Here is a 19,332-nt window from a genome sequence, read left to right as displayed (position 1 = left end):
CTTGAGTCTTCTTGACTTGATATTTACTAAAAAAAAAACTGTTATTGCCGTTTTAGCGCCAGTATTCTTTTTTTCTTCCCGTCGTCTAATTTTTTCTTAAAAAAAAAAAACACTCCATTCGAACCCCAACCACCACACGGGTGCAAACTGCATCAGATAGTCCCAGTCGTTCACATTTGCCAAACTCGACGCTTCTTCTTGATTCAGCAAAAAGTTGAGTCGTGTGATAGGGGTGAAACAAACGCGTAAACTCACAAAATAAACTTCCCTCGAGAATTACAAACACTTAATCCCTCTGTTACCTCAACACAACAGGATATGTCTACACAAATGACGGTTGACAAAGAAACACAATATGATAGGCAATTGCGTTTATGGGCCACTTCAGGACAACTGAACTTGGAAAGGAGCCATATTGCACTAATCAATGTTAGTGCCACCGGATGTGAAGTGTTGAAGAATTTGATCTTACCAGGGATAGGTAAATACACCATTATTGATGACAAAGAAGTAACACAGGAAGATTTATCATCGAATTTCTTTCTCAAGTTGAAAGATCTCGGTAAGAAATTGGCCCACTGTGTCAAGACAAACTTGAATGAATTGAATACCGATGTCCAAGGTTTCGCCATTGAAAAGTCACTTGAACAAGTCTTGGCAAACGATAAAGAAAACAGCTTTTGGGATCAGTTCCATTGTGTTATTGTTAGCAACTATACTCCCAGGTTGCATGAATTGATTGACATACTTTGGGATAAACACATTCCGTTACTTGTCGTTAACACTGTGGGATTTTACGGATCATTAAACCTAATAGCTAATGAAACAACGGTAATAGAAACTCACGACCCGTCAAAGTTGTTTGACTTGAGAATTGACCAACCATGGTCAGAGTTGCAGCAATTTGCCGATTCTTTCAATTTGGATGAATTGGATGATCAAGAACATGCTCACGTCCCTTATATTGTCATCTTCATCAAGGCGTTGCAATTTTGGAAACTTGAGCATGAGGGAAACCTGCCATCAAGTTATCATGAAAAGAAATCATTCAAGGCTCTTGTTGAGTCAATGTCAAGAAACATCAATATAGAAACAAACTTCATTGAAGCTTTGCAATCGTGCCATCGAGCTTTTCAAAAAACTGAAGTACCCTCCAGTATACAAACTTTGGTTGACTCAATTGACTCGAAAACTTTTGATGGAAAAACACCACTATTTTGGATCTACATCGCTGCATTAAAAGAGTTTTTGCAGTTGAACAGCAATATTCTTCCCTTGCCAGGTAAACTACCTGATATGGCATCGGATACCAAAAACTATACTAATTTATCACGTCTTTATCGTGAAAAAGCTTTAAAGGACCAATACCTTTTCACAGATCAAGTCCACAACATACTAAATCGAATCGGTAGAGACCAAGAGACTGTGACTTCCGAGTCGATAGCAACATTTTGCAAAAACGCTCTGTTGTTATTCGTTACTTCTGGGTCGAAGCATTTGCTCAATGAATCTCTTTTGACACTCCTTGGTCCATCAAGTGAATTACTAGAGTCAAACACTACCCCCACTGCAGAATCGAATATGATTTCCATCTACGTGGGAATTCTAACCTACAATGCATATATTGAGCAACACAAAGTATCACCAACGATTGACGACCTTGACGAGTTCCTTTCCGTATATCGATCCACTATATTGCATTCAAACTCAGCTACATCTATAAATACACCACCACCACCTCATCAAGTGCAGTCGTCTACTTTGGAAATCTTTAAGGAAATTTTGTTGCACAATTCAACCAATTATCCTAACTTGAGTAGTATCATGGGAGGAGTTGCCAGCCAAGAAATTTTGAAATTGACAACTGCGCAATACATTCCCTTGGACAATTTGTTCATATTCGATGGGATAAAATCTAGTAGTGAACGATTCAAAATTCAGTAAATAGAAAGAAGAAGAAGAAGAAGAAGAAAAAATGCGAATATGAGTATGATGCAGAGACTTTGTTGTTTCTAATCTCTAATCCTCTCTATAAATCATCAAATGAGCCTTGCATAGTTTGATTCTTTGCCTTTTTTGATTGCCTAATCAAATCTTTCCAATCTTGTTGCGTTTGTTGCACTTCTTCATCATCATTCTCCATCAACTGCTTCTCAATCGCTTCACGTTTCCGCTTCATTTTCGCCTTTCTCTCCTGCTTGGTCTCTTTGTGATCAGTCTTGCTTGACCATGCTTCATTTTTAATTTTCAACTCTTTACGCTTCTTGGCATTGGCAATCTTCAACTCCTTATCGCGTTGCAAATTATCCACCCTCGATTTCTCCTGTAACTTGTCTGCATATGCATAAGTGTCCATATCAATAGGTTCACCAAGCCAACCATCTTGGGGCATAAGTGAGTTGTCGATATATTTCGTCTCTGGCATCTTGGGCAATCTCAATAGTCCATACATTTTGGCAACCGCCAAATAGTCAAGTGTAGCTAAACGAAAAATCAGACTGGCAATATGCTTGGAATAATACCGAATGAATCCAACGTATGACTTGACGGCTAATTCATGGCGTGCTCGATCAGCAAGCATATACTTGCGAAGCTGTTTTTGAAACGAGTTGTGATCTGTCGTCTTAAGAGGATCCATTTGGGTCATAAATACATTCTTGACCTCCATAAAACCAATGTAATCTTCTTCCTGAGTACCATCATTCAACATGACAATTGCTCTTCCTGCTCTGTTAGCTCTTCCTGTACGCCCACATCGATGTAAGAACACACTGGGGTCGGTGGGTGGGTCTAACTGTACCACTAAATCAACTTCAGGGACATCTATTCCTCGAGCAGCAACATCTGTAGTCATCAAAACGTATTTGAAATTGGGGTCATTACCATCGATGAATTTCTCCAATGTATTCAATCTGGCCTTAGTATTCAACTGTCCATGCAATGAGAAAAACTGTAAATGGAAATTTTCATCCACCAATTTAGTGAAAATCTGGTAGAAATGTTTGACTGACGTGCATGTAGGAAAATATACAATAACTTTTTTGAAATCGTAGTCTCGTAGAATTGTCAATAATGTAGTGATCTTGCGCTCTGGTTGTAGTAACATGTACGATAATTGCAATGATGTTGGTGCATTTTGCTGTTCGCCAAGAAAATTCTTTGTTTTGACTTGCACCTTGACTGGATTGTTCATTCCTGTTTTGAATATAGTATCACCAGCTGATGAAATCGTTGCTGAAAATAATCCCGTTCGTCGTTGTTTGGGCAATTTCTTCAAAATATTGACCACATCCATTTCAAATGAAAAATCCAACAACTTATCCGCCTCATCCAAGATGACAATTTCCAAACTTGACGTCTTGACAATGGGTGAAGTGGTCAAAAAATCCAATAATCGACCTGGTGTCGCAATGAGAATCTGTGGTTGATTGTCCTGATATTTCTCAAGATCTTCGCGCACGTTACCAAGTGACCCAACCAATAGCTGGGTCTTTATCCGTGGGCTCAACTCCTCGGGCAAGTACTCCAACACATGATCAAACACCATTTGGGTTTGTTTGGCTAATTCTCTAGTTGGAGAGATGACAATGCTCAAGATATGATTGCGCTTTAAGGACTCCACTTTGCCATCTTCATCGGGGGTGTATAATCTCTTGGACACCTTTTCCAACACCGGTATAGCAAACGCTAGTGTCTTGCCTGATCCCGTCACGGCTTCAACTATGACATCTTTATTTCCACAAAGTAAGGGTATGGTGGATGCTTGGACGGGTGTCATTGTTGGGTATCCCAACGATAGTAGAGCATCCTTGAGCCATGGGTATAGTTCGCATCTCAAGTTATCCCACGCAAGGGATCCAGCTTGAGATTTCATAGTCGTTTTAGAAGGTGGGGGGGAGGGGGGAAGGGGGAGAAAAGAGTTGTGATGAGATGAGTATTGACTGAAAAAGAAAAAAACAAATAAAAAGAAAATAGCGCTCTGAAAACATTACCCTGAAAGTACCTTTTGTTTTTATGTTTAGAAGTATTCATATACGATGGTTCATGAAAAGGTCTTATAGAATGTCCAAGAATACTAATACTGCTGCCTCTACTCCTGCTACAGTGGCCTTGCCAGCTCCGCCACCTGTCGACTACTCATCATGGTCAAAGGAAGATTTGATTGCAAAGATATCCGAATTGGAACACAAGACAAGCCCAACAACATCAACTACATCTGTGTCCACACCAGAGACAAAGCATAAACTGAAGAAGCAAAAGCAATTTGATTGGAGTAAGCACAATTTACGTTTTGTTGCGTTACGATTTGCTTATCTAGGCTGGAATTATAATGGACTCGCGTACCAATTTGAACCAACTCCATTACCCACAGTGGAAGAAACGATTTTGAAAACTTTATCCAAGATCAAACTCATTCCCGAACCTATAGACCAAGTTGATTTCTCGAGGTGTGGAAGAACCGATAAGGGAGTAAGCGCAATGAATCAAGTGATTTCCATCAAACTTCGATCAAATATGACACCAGAAGAACAACAAGATTCATCGAATGATGACAAAGAAATTGATTATTTGACAATTATAAACGCCAATTTACCAGCTGACATCAAGGTACACTCTATATGCCTACATCCTCCACCAGATTTTGATGCCAGATTCAGCTGCAAGAATCGTCATTATCGGTACTTGTTTAAATCATCTAATTTGGATATTGACGCCATGAACAAAGCAGCTGAACTATACCAAGGGCAGCACGATTTCCGCAACTTTTGTAAATTGGACGGATCAAAACAAATAACCAATTTCGAGCGTTTTATATACAGCTCGAAAATCATTCACTTGGAGAATGACTTGTACTGCTTTGATTTGATTGGCACTGCATTTCTTTGGCATCAAGTACGATGCATGGTTGCCGTATTGTTCCTAGTGGCGCAGCGCTTAGAAAAACCCGAGATTGTGACCGACTTGATGGATATCACCAAATACCCCACCAAACCACAATATGAGATGGCAAATGATATACCACTTGTGTTGTATGATTGTGAATTTCCACCTATGGAATGGAAACAATTCGACAATGCGCACAAGTTTAATCGGATCATGAATGGTTTCAAGGGTATGTGCTATGATTTGAGTATCAAAACCAAAATGCTGAGTGTTATGGAAGATCTTGTATTCAAAGACCAGCCTCAAGCAACTGCAGCACCAACAAACACGGTGCCTCTTGGTGATGGGGTAGGTCGCGCTTTTGCCAAATATACTCCATTAGCCAACCGAGAACGAACTGACAGTTATGAGATCATCAATGCCCGGTGGATGGCAAAAAAGGAATTTAAAAGATCCACCAACGAATAGAATAGACATGTAGGAGTAGTAATAAACGCCTTTGTTCACTCTTTAATGAGATATCCAAGAGGGCTCCCAGTACTGCCATTCATCTTCACCCTGTTCATCAACCCATAATATCCCGTTCATGATCATTTCATCAATGACACTATGGGTTCTTATTTTATCCCAGCCATAATTATCTCTAATGAGTCCCATGGTTGCATACCCACCGGTGAAGCTGCACAACTCGTAAATCTTTAGTTGGTCACTTGATAAATTTTCAATTGACGAAAACTTTAGCCACGATTCATTGTTTATGACAAGCAATTCATAATTCTTACCCATTGAATTTAGTATGGTTATAGCTTGTTCTATGGATTTTGCAGAAACTTCAATTTTCAAATCTGATGTGTTATCAGTCAAGATTGATTGTAGCTCTCGTATTGGTATCAATCCTCCATTCAAGTCCCGAGTCTCTTGGCATATTTCAACAATTTTAACCGCTAGTCCAGTGGTAAAGTTGTTTGTGTCACGTTTATTGTTGCCACCTTTGCTGGTAATATTCTTGGAATTGGCGTATATGAGTAGATCCAACGGATCCATGCCTATCAGCTGTGAAATCTGATTGAATTTAGAACGAAACTCAGCATTGCTCTTGATTTCATTTCCATGATCATTGACAAAGTTTACCAATGCCGATCGGAAAACTTGTAACTGAGTGGCAAGTTGCTCAGAGTGTTGTTGGTTCAAGCGTTTTCCTAGTTCTTGGTATGCATCTCTATCTGAAAGTGGATCCATCTTGCGAAATAGAGACAAGAAAGCACATTACATTGATAGAAGTTCGGATGATTTCATCTTTTTTTTTTTTTTTCTCTTTTTTTTTTTTTAGCTCCGGCGGTTACTCACCGGAGTTAAATATACTCCACATTCCCTGAGCACTAAGTGGCTACAATTGCATGATTTTATCTACAGGTCAGAGTTCAAGCCAGAGTGGTTTATAAGCATGCCTTGGCCAAATTGTACTCATACAGTTGCTAAACTGTAGTATATGAGTGTTACTAGTGGTGGAAGATTAGTAGAGGGGATTTCGATCCAGAAAAAAAAAAAAAAAAAAAAATTTGGCGGCTAATCTTTGGGACTGTGTTGGGGCACGAGGTCCTCCCCCCACACACACACACACACACGCACATAGTGAGAGTCAACAGCCTTTCCCTTCTCTTTACAACTAAGTTCGCCTTGTACTAATGTACCATGTATAAAATACACCCCTGGCTATTACATTTCCTCTCATTCGTCCGTTAACGGTACCTCTTTGTCATTATTGTGTGGCTGTTGTGGGTCCCTCTCTGTCTGTTTTAGTCTAGTCTCCGCTTCCCATGAAAAATAAAACTGCTAAAAAATTCACAAGCGGAATTAATCGATAAATTTTCAACCCACAAACCAACAGAATCTTTTCTCAAACTTTATTCCAACTACTGCTGTTCCTTTTCCATTTTTTGCAGACGCCACGCAAAGCGAAATCCTCCCCCATTTACTAAACTCATCAACTCATGACAACAGAAACACGCAAACCTGTCGATAAGAAGTACTCTCCACCTCCACCACGTGAAGTAGAGGTCAAGTTTGGCAAAGGTGTCTCTGGTACACTTGCCATTCCCCATGCTTTGGATTCAGATAACCCATTCGAACAAGACTTGGCTCCAGCTACACATAAAGCCGCGCTCATTCTTCATGGACAAGGTGGACACAGAAACTACTGTTACCAAAAGCATTTAGCCCATCGATTAGCAAATGACTTGGGCATTTTCAGCTTGAGAATTGATTTTAGAGGATGTGGTGACTCAGCTGACAATGAAGACAAATTGGAAGGAAGAACTTTGACGCAAGATTGTGAAGATATCCAAGCTGCTGCTGAATTTCTTCGAGATGGGAAGTTGAATGGGGTAGGTATTGATCTAACATTGAGTTCAATAATCTCGCATTCGAGAGGTGGTGTTGCCATGTTCCTCTGGGCTTTGAAACAAGATGAATTGTTGAAGAAAAATGACCCCAGCGCCATCGTTGTGCCTAATTTGGTCAATTGTGCTGCCAGATATACGTCGGCCACTGTGTTGGAAAGATACAGCGATTTTGGAGGTCTTGATTACATGCCAGGAGTACTTAATTTCAGATACGGTAAATACGTCCCCATTGATTTATCCGCGAGAGAGATTATCACGTTATCAAAACCCGATTTTTCCAGCTTGAGTGAGTTGTCACGCGATTTCAGTGTTTTGAGTATTTATGGGCTTGAAGATCAAATCATTCCAAGGTATGACTCAGCAAATTTTGCCAATGTTTTGAATCGAGGACCCAAATCACACGTGTTGAAGTTGATACCTGATGCTGATCACAATTTCTATGGCCACCACAAAATTCAACCCGATGACCATTTTGATGACGTGAATCCCTATAATTTGCCATTAAAAGGTGATAGAGTTAACTTCAATTACCTTGCTGTTGATTACATTGTTGAATACCTTTCTCCAGAAGAAGAGTTGGATAGGTTTTTGCAAGCTACCAAAGTGGTGGGTAAAGTTCCGCGTTGGAAGCATGTTGAAGGGGTGAGCAATTTTAGAGATATTGGAGGCTGGCGAGTTCTCAATCCGACTTTCAAGTTGCACAAGGCAACATCAAATGCAACCTATTATGTGAAACCAAACTTGGCATTTAGGTGTGCCAATGTTGCTGGTATGACGGAGAATGGTCTTCAACAACTCAAGAAACTTGGTATTAAAGCAGTATTTGATTTACGCTCTGATGGAGAAGTGGCAAAGGATGGGTACCCTGAGGGGTTGGAAAAGTACGGGGTCAGGAGAATTCATGCACCGGTATACTCCAACGACGATTATTCTCCGCAAGCAATTGCCATAAGATACACCAATTTAATGACTTCTTGGTCAACATATGTCCATGTCTATGAAGATATGTTGGAGTTTGGAATCGGGTCATTCAAAACCATTTTCGAATTCATTTTACGTGAAAACCAACCATTCTTGTTTCACTGCACTGCTGGAAAAGACCGTACTGGTGTATTGGGCATGTTGTTTTTGTTGTTGGCCGGTGTTGACAAGGATACAATTGGTAAGGAGTATGAATTGACTACAATTGGGTTAAGACCCGATCACCCGGTTCTCAAAAATAGTTTTATCGAGACCGTGACAAAATTAAAAGAGAAAATCAGTGGCAACACCGACGGCAGCTCGTCAGCTGCTGACATTGAGAAATTGATTTCTCGTGGTAGAAGTAATTGGAGTCTTGAAGAGGACGGCTTCAAAAATTTGGTTAGCTCTCGATACGAAGCAATGTTGGCTACCATTGCTTCTTTTCAAGAAACTTATGGAAACATTGTTCGCTATATGAATGAGAAGTTGGGTTTCAGTCACGAGGAGATTAGACGTATTTACGAGAATATCGTCGTTGTTGATTCTGACAATTATGGATTTGACATCTTTGCAAATGCTCAATGGGACCATCGTTCAAAATTCTAGCTCTAAAGAGGAAACCCCATTGGACCCTGGACTTTTTTTTTTTTACATATTGTACTTTACTTAGCAGATAGACGTATACAAAGTAATACACTTTTTATTATCAACACCTACATTATAGGTAAAGGACGCTGTTTGAAAATCATCTTTGCACGCACTATATCAATCATTTGAATCTCTTGCTCTGCATCCATATCGACGTCATCATCATCCTCGTTTCGTATCTCCTGCCTTAATGGGACTTTCAATACACCCAATGGAATATCCAACTTAACAACATTACCAATCAATCGTTGACTCTTGCCAATGAATAGCGTAACCCTCAGTTCATCTTTGCTATCAAATTGAAGATGCCCAAACTTCACCGCGTCATATACATCATCCACAGTGACAAAATTCTTCATCTTTTCCTGATCTAGTGGCAGCAACTGATCCAATGAGATATCAGGTTTGGTATGAGGTAGGTTCAATTCTCCTTGGATTTCGAGTAGCGCGAGTCCATAGGGTGTGGTGATGAGGTTAGGTACTGACGAAGACGAGCTATTAGGCTTACATTTTTCCTGAGATAGTAGTTGTTGCACTGCTGAGCAGTTTATCTTAGCTGTGGGCATTAGGTTATCTGTTATGGATAGATTGATGTAGGGGTAGAAACAAAGCCATAAAGTTGAAAAAAAAAAAAAAAAGAAAAAAAAAGAGGAAAATAATTTGTGTGAGGACGCGTTTAAAGTAAATCAATCATGCGGACAGCTTTATTCAGGTGAACTCATTGGTGCGTGGTAGCAAAGAACGAAAGATCTATCAAACTTGAAGAATGGCACTGTCAATGGCAAGTGCAGAGATTTAAAAAAACCGGTGTTACACATATAGATTCGGACATATTGACCTTCACAAGAAAAATTTGGCGCGTTGGAAACCTACTCGTTTGCTCGTTATACTTTTGTACGTGATTCAAAACCTCAAAAGATGATGTTCTTTGGTGTTAATGGCAGCTGTGGCTCCTATTGCAAAACTTGCTGAGCTCCTAAGGATAAAAGTTATGAAAATGTGATCAAAAAAAAAAAAGATGAATTGCGAATAGCCTCGATGCTGAGACAATTATTGTCTCTAATGGGCAAGATATCGCTGAGAGTTTGTGGAAATCGTTGCTAGTAGTGCTCTAGCTGTTTGGAGATGTCAAGTTCAGGAGTAGAAATTCAACAAAGTGCTATATTGTTGAAGCTTTTGAAAGTTGTACTTGTTGGCTTATTTTTCCACGGCAACTCACCTAATAGCGTCATTGATAATAATTCTAGTTGAAGTGGCCGTTAGTGGCTCATGTGCAGGTGCGCTACATGGAACATCACAGAAGGTGTTGAGTTTACTGCTAGAGAAGTGAGCACCTATCCCAGCCAGTTTTTGATTAGGCGAAGTGAATAAAGTTTTCTTTTTAGGTCATGTCAGAACATCGTAGGGCAATAAGCTCTTTACACGTCAAAGTAAAGTAATCTAACGTCTTGCTGTTGCTGCAGCTCTAGCAATATACTTTCACTTTAAGATTCCTCGGTGTAAACTCAAGATAAGATTGGTTTATTTCGTGTAAACCGGAAAAAAATAGAGTAAGGCTGGATTATATCCGCACCGCTCTGTACAGATCTTTCTCTAAACTCTCTCAAGTCAAGAAGAATGGTTAACTCAATGTGCATTAAATCCGAGTTCTAAAAGAAAAATTCTATTGTATGACATTTTTGTAAGCGCGCCACAAATTCTTGCTGGTAGCTCACACATTCATATTACATTCCCTATTTAGGAAATAAAAGTGCTTTGGACCAAAACAGAATAGTCGATGTCCCTACAATGTACTCAGAACATTTCAACTACATAATAGCAGAAAGAGAAAGGGGTACACACACAGACATATGTCTGTGTGTGCCTTTGCCCTTGCATTTGAAGGAGAATTACAGAGATTTATCCGCTTCGATGCATGAAAGCAAAAAATCCTCATCTCTTTGCTACTCAAAAATGACTAACAAAACGTTTGATAACTTGGGAAATTAATCAGTAAAAAAAGCAAAGAAGAAGAACAAATCTCTCATTATTATAGATCCGATGTATACAAAGTTTGATACAAAAAGTACTAAACGGGCGACAAAATACTGCAGCTGCTGTGGTGGGGCAACGTGGTGGGGCAGATGAAAATCTTGACAACAAATTTCAAAGGGCTTTTTGATAATAGTATGGCTGATTGTGTTCCCCTGGACTTTGTAGCTCTTACCTTTAGGCTATGACGACTCATAAACCCACTAAAAAGTGACGAATGCGACGTTGTGGAATTAAGGATCAGTAGCACATGCATCACATGCTCACAGTTAGCAACTTCGCTGATGCGGCCGTGATACCAAAACATGGCATACATCCTGAACTACAGGGGGTGTATTTAAAGGCAACTGAGGATAGAGGATGTGAAGAGTTCCCTGATCAATATTAGCCGTCAAAAGGAGGCCCCAATACTATTTTATCTGTCCCTTTTTTCGGATAAGCTTTTCCCTTTCACCCATCTTGTATAAGTGATACTATCTGCGCATTGTTTTTCACTTCATCTCTTTAATGCTCTCAACATCGAGCGTTCGGCGCTAATTGAGACGTTGGTTTAAACCCTGTTCTTTTATCGACAGTGACAATAGGTTTTGATTTTGTGTAATTTTTGACCACTTTCCTAATTAGGCATAGTCAAAATTATATTAACGAGTAAACCCTTTGTAATGAAAGAAAAGCCATTTTCCATCAAAGACATCACTGAACGGAGACGAGACTATGTTCAGAGATCTCCCTGTTTTCGGTTAAGCTTAAATCGGAACTCGCCCGATCTCTAGCCTTTTCAGTGTCAGTCAGCATCGTATCTTACATCGGCGGCTGTGTCTCCTCAGCTCTCGATCCTGAATCTCATTGAAAAATTTTAATTACAACTTCCCTTATCTTTGCCGAGATCTTTCGTCAAAGAGGATTGCCAAGTACTGGCATTTTGCAACTATTTCGGTAATTGGAGACTTTTGGTGTGCCTCTCTTTCAGTTTTTATGTTCGGGTCAGTGTTGATGGAAATGCAAAGATGTGCATTAAATCCGCTCTTCGTTTGTTGCTGGCAGCTTTTATTTATTTTTATATTTTTTACCATAAGAGAGAGGTGGACATTGCTATTGTTGTTGCAGTTGTAGTAGTAATAGTTTTAGGTTTATGTACGGCGCATTAAAATTTCTTAATTTGGTTAATTGAAAATGTTTTTGTTTTTTGTACCCTCGGAATGCTCTTTACAGCGGACTTTAGCAATGTATATGTCATCCATCTACTAAAAAACATTTCGTGCATAACTTCACAGAAGATGGGTACCTGTCTTCTGACGTCTTTGTTACTAAATCACCATTTGTAATGGCTCCTTTAAATACTAAAGACTTTAATACATTCCTCAAATTTTGAAAGCTACGAGATCCACACATTTACTACTACTTTACTTCAGTTTATATCTTCGGTGTTGGTATACCCTGTCACCTACCTGATACCACAGAGCACACACCACATTTCATACTCATATCCGTTACAGCCGCTACTCCCACGAGAAAGGAAACCACACTCGTTTATTACTTTGCACCGTCCTTGAAGCTCTTTATCCAACAATGCAGGACTTGCATTTTATCGATATCCATGTCTACACGCCCATTTATGGGATCATGCAACTACTTAATGCCCAAAACAACTTGCCCAATCCCGCCACAGGATCGAAAATTTTATCGGCTCAAGCAAGAAATCTATTAGGTCAAACGATCCCACCAGTGTTGGTGGATTTCTCGGCATCGAGTCAGTACAACTTGTTTGGTAATTACGCCACCCCAAATGATCTTGCTCCATCGATTGTGTTCACTGTATTATACGCCATAGTTGTCTTTCTACACACGGCAGTATTTGCAATCAATTGTTCAAGAGGACATTATTTTTGGCCCAGTCTTGGGTTCATTTTCTATGCTGTTTGTCGTACTATTGGGTTTGCTGTTCGAGCCGCATGGACCAAGGATATCACCTTGACGGCAGTTGGTATTGCCTCTGAGGTGTTTTTGATCTTGCCTAATGTTTTGTTAACCAGTTTCAACTTGATTTTGGCACAGCGGATCTTCACTTGGAGACACCCCGTTGGTGGATCACGAAAATTGTTTTGGGGTTTCATGTACGGTTTATACGCCATTGTTGCTGGTGTTATTGCCATGACTATTTTTGCTGCTGCCGGACTTCAAGTTTTTATGTTGGGAACACCAAATTACCATCGATACGTTAAGGTTATTCAAGCATCTTCCATATTGATTATCCTCTATTCATTGACCTCGATGTCGTTGATTGGATTGGCTTATTTCTTCAAGCCAACTCGAAAAGATGAAAACTTGTACACTTATCAACCATGGTGGATCAAGTCATTCAACCCATTTTATTTTGTCAGAAAGGGCGAGCCACAAGAAGCAGCTGCAAGTTTTTTGAAACGAAATCACAATCATCGTTATGCTATTAGGGTTATTGCTGCTACACACCATCATTATAAAACCGTCAAGGGTTTGAACAATGAGCGTGGTGATTTGACTCATAACGTATCGATGATGATTCTTGCTGTGACGACATTGATCATCTTTTTGTCCTCGGTGTTGAGATCAGTGGTGTGCTTCCAAGCAAGAAGCGTGTATGATCGTTCAGCAGTTGGATCAGCGGCAATGATGTATGTATTCTGGGGTGGTTTGGAAATCCTTGTTAATCTATTGTACTTGGTTGGAAGAGTAGATTTGAGATTCTACAGACCTGATAGATTACCTAAAGAAGTGAGACAGATTGTTACTGCAGAACAGTCGTTGTATCCATCGGAAATTGAAAGTGATGAAGAGGCAAATGCATATGGAGAGGGTAAGGAAGAATCAAGTGTTGATGATGGTGACTTGGATGACTTTAATTTCGGAAGTACAAAACGAAACTCACTTGAGGATGACGATGATGATGATTCTGAAGGATTTGACTTTACTGGAAATCATAAATACACCTCTTCCACTAGTCACCGAGATAACAAGAGTAAAGCACCATATCCACATCATGAAAAACTGGATGTGGAATCTGAGTTCCATTTCTAGACATGTACAAGTTTCTCACATTCATTTCTCTCGTTACATATATATACCTTTATACATAGAAAAGTAAATACATTGACTTTTTTTTTTTTTTTTGAAAGTAACCCACACCATAGCTTGCAGTATGATTCTCTTGCAATTTGTATCCCATAGTGAGGGAGCGCAAGAACAAGAAAAAAATAAAAAATAAAAAATTAGATGGGTCAAATTGCACATCTCTTCTCAAGCACCTCCACTATACACAACACCACACACACACACACACACACACACACACACACACACACACACAAAAGCAATGTCAAGACCAGAGGAGCTTGCTCCACCAGAAATATTCTATAATGATTCAGAATCATTCAAGTACACATCATCTACACGTGTGCAGCACATACAAGCCAAGATGACGCTACGTGCATTGGAACTTCTCAATTTGGAAAAAGAAGCGCCACAACTCATACTTGATCTAGGCTGTGGGTCAGGTTTATCAGGAGAAATATTAACTGAAGAAGGCTATGACTGGGTAGGCATGGATATATCGCCCAGCATGTTGGCAACAGCTCTCGATCGAGATGTTGAAGGGGACTTGTTTTTAGCTGATTTAGGTAATGGAGTGCCGTTCCGGGCTGGTACTTTTGATGCAGCCATCTCCATATCGGCAATCCAATGGCTATGTAATGCCGACTCGTCCAACGTTGACCCCAAAAAGAGGCTATTGTTTTTCTTCAACACATTGTATGCATCATTGAAACGAGGAGGTAAGTTTGTAGCCCAGTTTTATCCCATGAACGATTCACAAACGGAAAGTATAATGAGCGCAGCAAAACTAGCTGGTTTTGGTGGTGGGTTGATTATAGATGATCCAGAACTGAAACGTCACAAGAAGTATTACTTGGTTTTAACTGCAGGATTGGCTGAACGAAATATCAATTTGACAGGAGCAGAAATGGAAGCACCACTGGAAAATAGTCTGAAGTTAAATAGGAAGAAGAGGAAGTTGATGGAGACGAGGAAAGAGTATATCAATAGAAAGAAGGAGACAATGAGGAAAAGAGGTCGTATGGTCGCTGAAGATTCCAAGTTCACTGGTCGTAAGAGAAAACCACGTTTTTAAGAGAGTAAGTAGTTGTGTTAATGTAATGGGAAAAACAAACTGTGTTCAAGAGTAGTGGGTGGTTTGCTCCCAGTTAGTTGAAGCTTTCCTCTCTATTCTATGCAGCGAGTCTGAAGATGAAAAATCTGAAAAAAAAAAAAAAAAAGAAAAAAAATTCATCATAGAGATAGCTCAACATCGACAGACTGCATCACTTACCCACTCACTCACTCACTCACCCACCCACACGCAGAGACGATGTTTGGATCAATATCTCGATCGCTAGGTATAAGCACCTGCCGCATTGCACCATCTAGGGCATTCCACTACTTAAGAAAACGTACGTGCAACTACACACAAACCCTCAACAGAGTCCAATACTAACCATCAACCCACCCCCTCGTCTAGCATTACCTACCGTTTACGAACCACTCCCACCAAAGAGACAAGGCGAGAACGTAATGACATACATCCACAAACAACTACTTGCAAAACACGACCCCACAGGCAAGAGACGTGACTTGCTCAACTACGAAACTGGATTACGAGCAGGCGATATTATCAAAGTGACCTATTTGGACCGCTCCGACGTCACTGGAAGAATAATTGCCATCAAGAGAGGTCAACGCAACTTGGGCTCCAATATCTTGCTCAGAACAAAGTTGAATCGTGTCGGATCAGAAGTTCGAATCCCCGTTTATAATCCAAACATTAGAAATATTGAAGTGCTTTATAAGCCAAAGACTTATATGCCTAGAGCTGCCCATTATTATATCAGGGAATCGAGAAGGGATGTGGACGATGTTGAAGCTTTTGTAAGGCGTCAAAATGGAGAAAAGAAGAAACGTTGAAATGGTGAAGAAGCAAGTTGTATATGTACATATAGTCAGAAAAGGAGAAGAGAGTTAGATCTGCTCTTTTTTTTTATTGTAATAGCTTATTTAATCTATGTGTAAGTTCAAAACTAAATTTATTTCTAAAGGAAGGACTCAAGTCTTGCATCATTGCTTCAAAAGTTTCGTAATGACGAGTTGTAATCGATGATAATTGAGACCAACCGCGTAAATCAACGGTTACTTTGACCCGTTGACCCTCAGCCGTCGTTATTGCGATATGGTTTGATTCACTCCGAAGTAGTAATTCGCATTTCGGGAAGAATGACTTGTACTCTTGATATATCGAACTTAGTTCATGATGCTGTTGGCTTGGATCCATTTGACGAAGCTCAAGTAGGCAAAGTGGGGATGAATTCTCACCAAAAAAAAAAAAACAATAAGGAATGAAAATCCATTGCTACTCATTCCAATCCCTAAAGTCTCAATGCACTCTCCAACTTGAAGGAGTAACATCTTATCAGTAGAGATTCAAACAGATATATATACAAGCAGGAACACAAACACACAAACACACACACATTCTTTCTCTCTCTCTCTCTCTCTCTCTCTCTCTCTCTCTCTCTCTCTCTCTCTCTCTCTGCCTCTTTACGGTCTAAGTAATGTAGTCACAACTGATTCCCAATGTCCCATGACAAAATAGTCAACATCAGGCGCCCAGAAACGTGCTCCACTTAAGGTTTATCTACGCTTTATATTCACTTGTGAGCCTTCAAGAGTCGACAATCATCGATAAAATAGAATAGCCAACTCTTTATTAATACAAAGGGTGAATCCGCGATTGATGTTAGAGAAGAAGAAGAAGAAGAAGAAGTGGGAGTAAAAAGTTGAAAAAAAAATTTTTAATGAGGAAATAAATAAGACCGCGAGCATTCTATTAAACTAGTTCACTACACTAGAAATTAAGCCATGACTGATGTACGAAATAGGATTGTATCTTGTGAGAAATACATAGGGGCAAATTTTCACGTCACTGTTACTGATTCAAGGATCCTCGAGGGCATTTTGACCGTAATTGACCCATTTGGAAATTTGTTACTATCAAACGTCTACGAAACTTCAACTGATAAATTTGACAAAACAAAGTTGCATGTAAGAGAGATTGGTTTGGTTAGTGTTCCAAGGGAAACCATAGTCAATATAAAGGTTGATTCAAAGACATACAACAACATATTCAAAGAAAGCTAGGATGTCTTCAAAATGGGGAAGTTTTGCGGTTAGTTTTGCTGCCCCGCTTACGTGCGATTTTGGTGACGCTAGGTGTACTGCGATCACTCTGATGTGTTGAGACAGTTGAGTGTAATGATACCAGTGGAGAAATCTTGTGAGAAACAGATGCAGTCAAATGGCCTTGAAGAGAGCTTTCATGGAACAAGCCTCCATTGATGATCGATTTTTCAACAAGTTTTCTACTTTCTTGTACTAGACTTTGTTTGTGTTGAACTTGGCCAACTGGTGGCTTCACCACAACGCGCCTTCTTTTGCCAACATTGGATGGATCTCGCAGTGATTTGGGGACATTTATTGGACGTCGAACAACAGCAAATCGACCAAATGGGTCTAATACGTCCATTTCTTCCCACTCAATCGGTCTTTCAGGATCATAAGAACCGGTGAAATCTTCATCATAGCCATCGAACCATGGGTCAACAAAGTCTGGTTTTGGTTGTGCTGTTGACCTCGTTGGTGCATCGTACTCACCCTCTGTGCGGGGGTGTTGTTGTTCAGGTGCTTGAGGGGCTCTCCACGGCAGATTTTGTTGTAGTGGATTCCTATCTGGTCTGTGGTGTACTGGTATTTCATTTGGTGTCTGTTGTATACTTGAACTTGGTTGAGTTGGTGGTGACACAGTCGGGTTGTGATTATCCACAATCCCTTCAGCTGGATCTAGCCCAGGATTGGCTATAGTACCATCTAGGTGACCCCGAGTTGGTTCTGGACGATAAACAGACTCATGCATTTTGGGTAAATTCTTTTCATAATCGGATGGTGGCCATGCAGCTGGTGGAGGGTAAGGATTCGTCACCGTTGGCTTACCATGTTCCAAACAAGTGCCAAGAAAGTGATCTCTTGCACTATTGAAGTTGCCAAATGGGCATATATCGATCAAACAACCAACTATCTGGTCTTCTTTGAGGCAAACACAGGTCATTTGAGATAAACCCCGCTCACAAGTCCGTGAAACTTCGGCAGCACAGCTCAAGAAACAAGCTGGGGGTATTGAACAAACATTCTGAATCAAGACAAGAATCAAAAACAGGATATTTGTAATAGCTAATGGCATTGATGGGTATGTGTACTGTTAATGTTGTCCCGTTTCCTTGGGGTAATTTTGCTTAAAGAGTGGCTTGGTGTTGCAAAAAAAATTTATTCTTCCACCGTGAACAAAGTGGGTGGTGTTTATACACTTGGTTTATATCCCTATTACAAGTAATGCATAAACTTACACCTTCTTAATGATACTATTACGTTGCTAGCATAAATAGCTTATGTACTACTGTACTTGTTTCAAGACATTTCTTTCTATTCTCTTTAAAGTTAAACTTTAGTGTTGCAGAGAGTGATTGTACAAGATCTTTGTCTAAACAAAAAGTGTTGGCTATTGTTGTTGTTGTTGTTCAAAATCGCCAAAAAAAAAGAGAGAAAATTCTTTTGCTAATCATTCAGTCAAAGCATAGCCTACAAACTACTACAGACAAAGACTGCCAAGTACATGGAAGTAACTAGCCAGACTCCATAGAATAGACACTCATTAAGGAAGCTCTACCACTACCATCAACACGCAATCGTTGTATCTCAGTCACCAAAGTAATCATTGTATCTCACATGCAAGGAAGTCACCATAACAATGGTTTACCACGACCATATTACATGAAACCATCCTCAAAAAAGAAACACTCACCCTACAACAATCTCAAAGAACCAATAGTATTCTTCAACAACCCAAGAAGAAAACTCGTAGGGTACATTGTAATGTTTCTAATAATTGCAATTTTGATGTGGGGTGTTTCGCAAGATTTAAAAGACAAACCAGACTTGGAGTACGAAGTGGTACCAGCAGATCGACACTCCTCATCATCATCATCGTCATCCTCGTCCAATAAGGTCAAGCTAGATGCTGGTGACCATAACTTGAACAACATGGTCAAAGGTGTTGGTTCAAAAGCAGATACTGAAAAGGATAACCTAGATTTAGCCGGTAATTTAGCTGCTGGATCCAAAGGTGAAAAGGGGTTGGGGGTGGCCGAAGCGCCTAAAGGTGGTGTTGCTAACGAGGCTCCATTGGTGGGAAATGATGCGGACCAAATTGTTGGAAATGGTAACGGTAATAAAGGTGGCAGTAACAAAGCGCAACTACAACTGCCGCTGC

The 19,332-nt window shown here is 40.0% G+C and overlaps 10 protein-coding genes across 10 annotated transcripts in view; 5 read left to right on the top strand and 5 right to left on the bottom strand. All coding sequences in view use genetic code 12, as the record gives it.

Moving 5' to 3' along the window:
* Positions 1 to 330: 330 nt before the first annotated feature.
* Positions 331 to 1,944, top strand: KGF57_001639 (uncharacterized protein; the record flags this gene model as incomplete). The annotated part of the gene is made up of 1 exon (XM_051750865.1): positions 331 to 1,944. The coding sequence occupies one exon, from the start codon at positions 331 to 333 to the stop codon at positions 1,942 to 1,944; it is 1,614 nt and encodes a 537-aa protein (XP_051609888.1).
* Positions 1,945 to 2,029: 85 nt separating this feature from the next.
* SPB4 (putative ATP-dependent RNA helicase) lies at positions 2,030 to 3,874 on the bottom strand (the record flags this gene model as incomplete). The annotated part of the gene is made up of 1 exon (XM_051750864.1): positions 2,030 to 3,874. One exon carries the CDS (start codon positions 3,872 to 3,874, stop codon positions 2,030 to 2,032), a length of 1,845 nt encoding a protein of 614 aa, XP_051609887.1.
* A 140-nt stretch (positions 3,875 to 4,014) lies between these two features.
* On the top strand, positions 4,015 to 5,352 carry KGF57_001637 (pseudouridine synthase; the record flags this gene model as incomplete). The annotated part of the gene is made up of 1 exon (XM_051750863.1): positions 4,015 to 5,352. One exon carries the CDS (start codon positions 4,015 to 4,017, stop codon positions 5,350 to 5,352), a length of 1,338 nt encoding a protein of 445 aa, XP_051609886.1.
* A 42-nt stretch (positions 5,353 to 5,394) lies between these two features.
* VPS22 (ESCRT-II subunit protein) lies at positions 5,395 to 6,123 on the bottom strand (the record flags this gene model as incomplete). The annotated part of the gene is made up of 1 exon (XM_051750862.1): positions 5,395 to 6,123. The coding sequence occupies one exon, from the start codon at positions 6,121 to 6,123 to the stop codon at positions 5,395 to 5,397; it is 729 nt and encodes a 242-aa protein (XP_051609885.1).
* A 752-nt stretch (positions 6,124 to 6,875) lies between these two features.
* On the top strand, positions 6,876 to 8,855 carry KGF57_001635 (uncharacterized protein; the record flags this gene model as incomplete). Its single annotated transcript, XM_051750861.1, has 1 exon — positions 6,876 to 8,855. The coding sequence occupies one exon, from the start codon at positions 6,876 to 6,878 to the stop codon at positions 8,853 to 8,855; it is 1,980 nt and encodes a 659-aa protein (XP_051609884.1).
* A 107-nt stretch (positions 8,856 to 8,962) lies between these two features.
* Positions 8,963 to 9,463, bottom strand: CTF8 (Ctf8p; the record flags this gene model as incomplete). Its single annotated transcript, XM_051750860.1, has 1 exon — positions 8,963 to 9,463. One exon carries the CDS (start codon positions 9,461 to 9,463, stop codon positions 8,963 to 8,965), a length of 501 nt encoding a protein of 166 aa, XP_051609883.1.
* A 3,034-nt stretch (positions 9,464 to 12,497) lies between these two features.
* KGF57_001633 (uncharacterized protein) lies at positions 12,498 to 13,982 on the top strand (the record flags this gene model as incomplete). Its single annotated transcript, XM_051750859.1, has 1 exon — positions 12,498 to 13,982. The coding sequence occupies one exon, from the start codon at positions 12,498 to 12,500 to the stop codon at positions 13,980 to 13,982; it is 1,485 nt and encodes a 494-aa protein (XP_051609882.1).
* Positions 13,983 to 14,277: 295 nt separating this feature from the next.
* On the top strand, positions 14,278 to 15,920 carry KGF57_001632 (BUD23; the record flags this gene model as incomplete). The annotated part of the gene is made up of 2 exons (XM_051750858.1): positions 14,278 to 15,067; positions 15,478 to 15,920. The coding sequence occupies 2 exons, from the start codon at positions 14,278 to 14,280 to the stop codon at positions 15,918 to 15,920; spliced, it is 1,233 nt and encodes a 410-aa protein (XP_051609881.1).
* Positions 15,921 to 17,157: 1,237 nt separating this feature from the next.
* CCW14 (Ccw14p) lies at positions 17,158 to 18,246 on the bottom strand (the record flags this gene model as incomplete). The annotated part of the gene is made up of 1 exon (XM_051750857.1): positions 17,158 to 18,246. One exon carries the CDS (start codon positions 18,244 to 18,246, stop codon positions 17,158 to 17,160), a length of 1,089 nt encoding a protein of 362 aa, XP_051609880.1.
* Positions 18,247 to 18,865: 619 nt separating this feature from the next.
* KGF57_001630 (uncharacterized protein) overlaps positions 18,866 to 19,332 on the bottom strand; it is a gene marked incomplete at both ends in the record, with an annotated part of 2,076 nt that continues 1,609 nt past the window's right edge. The window contains one exon of the mRNA XM_051750856.1: positions 18,866 to 19,316. Within this exon, the coding sequence (XP_051609879.1) occupies positions 18,866 to 19,316 (451 nt within the window). The remainder of the gene's footprint in view (positions 19,317 to 19,332) is intronic.

Source organism: Candida theae, assembly GCF_024610275.1.
Source record: "Candida theae strain CBS 12239 chromosome Unknown scaffold40, whole genome shotgun sequence".
NCBI lineage: Eukaryota > Fungi > Ascomycota > Pichiomycetes > Serinales > Debaryomycetaceae > Lodderomyces > Lodderomyces theae.
This window is presented reverse-complemented; position numbering and strand designations above follow the sequence as displayed.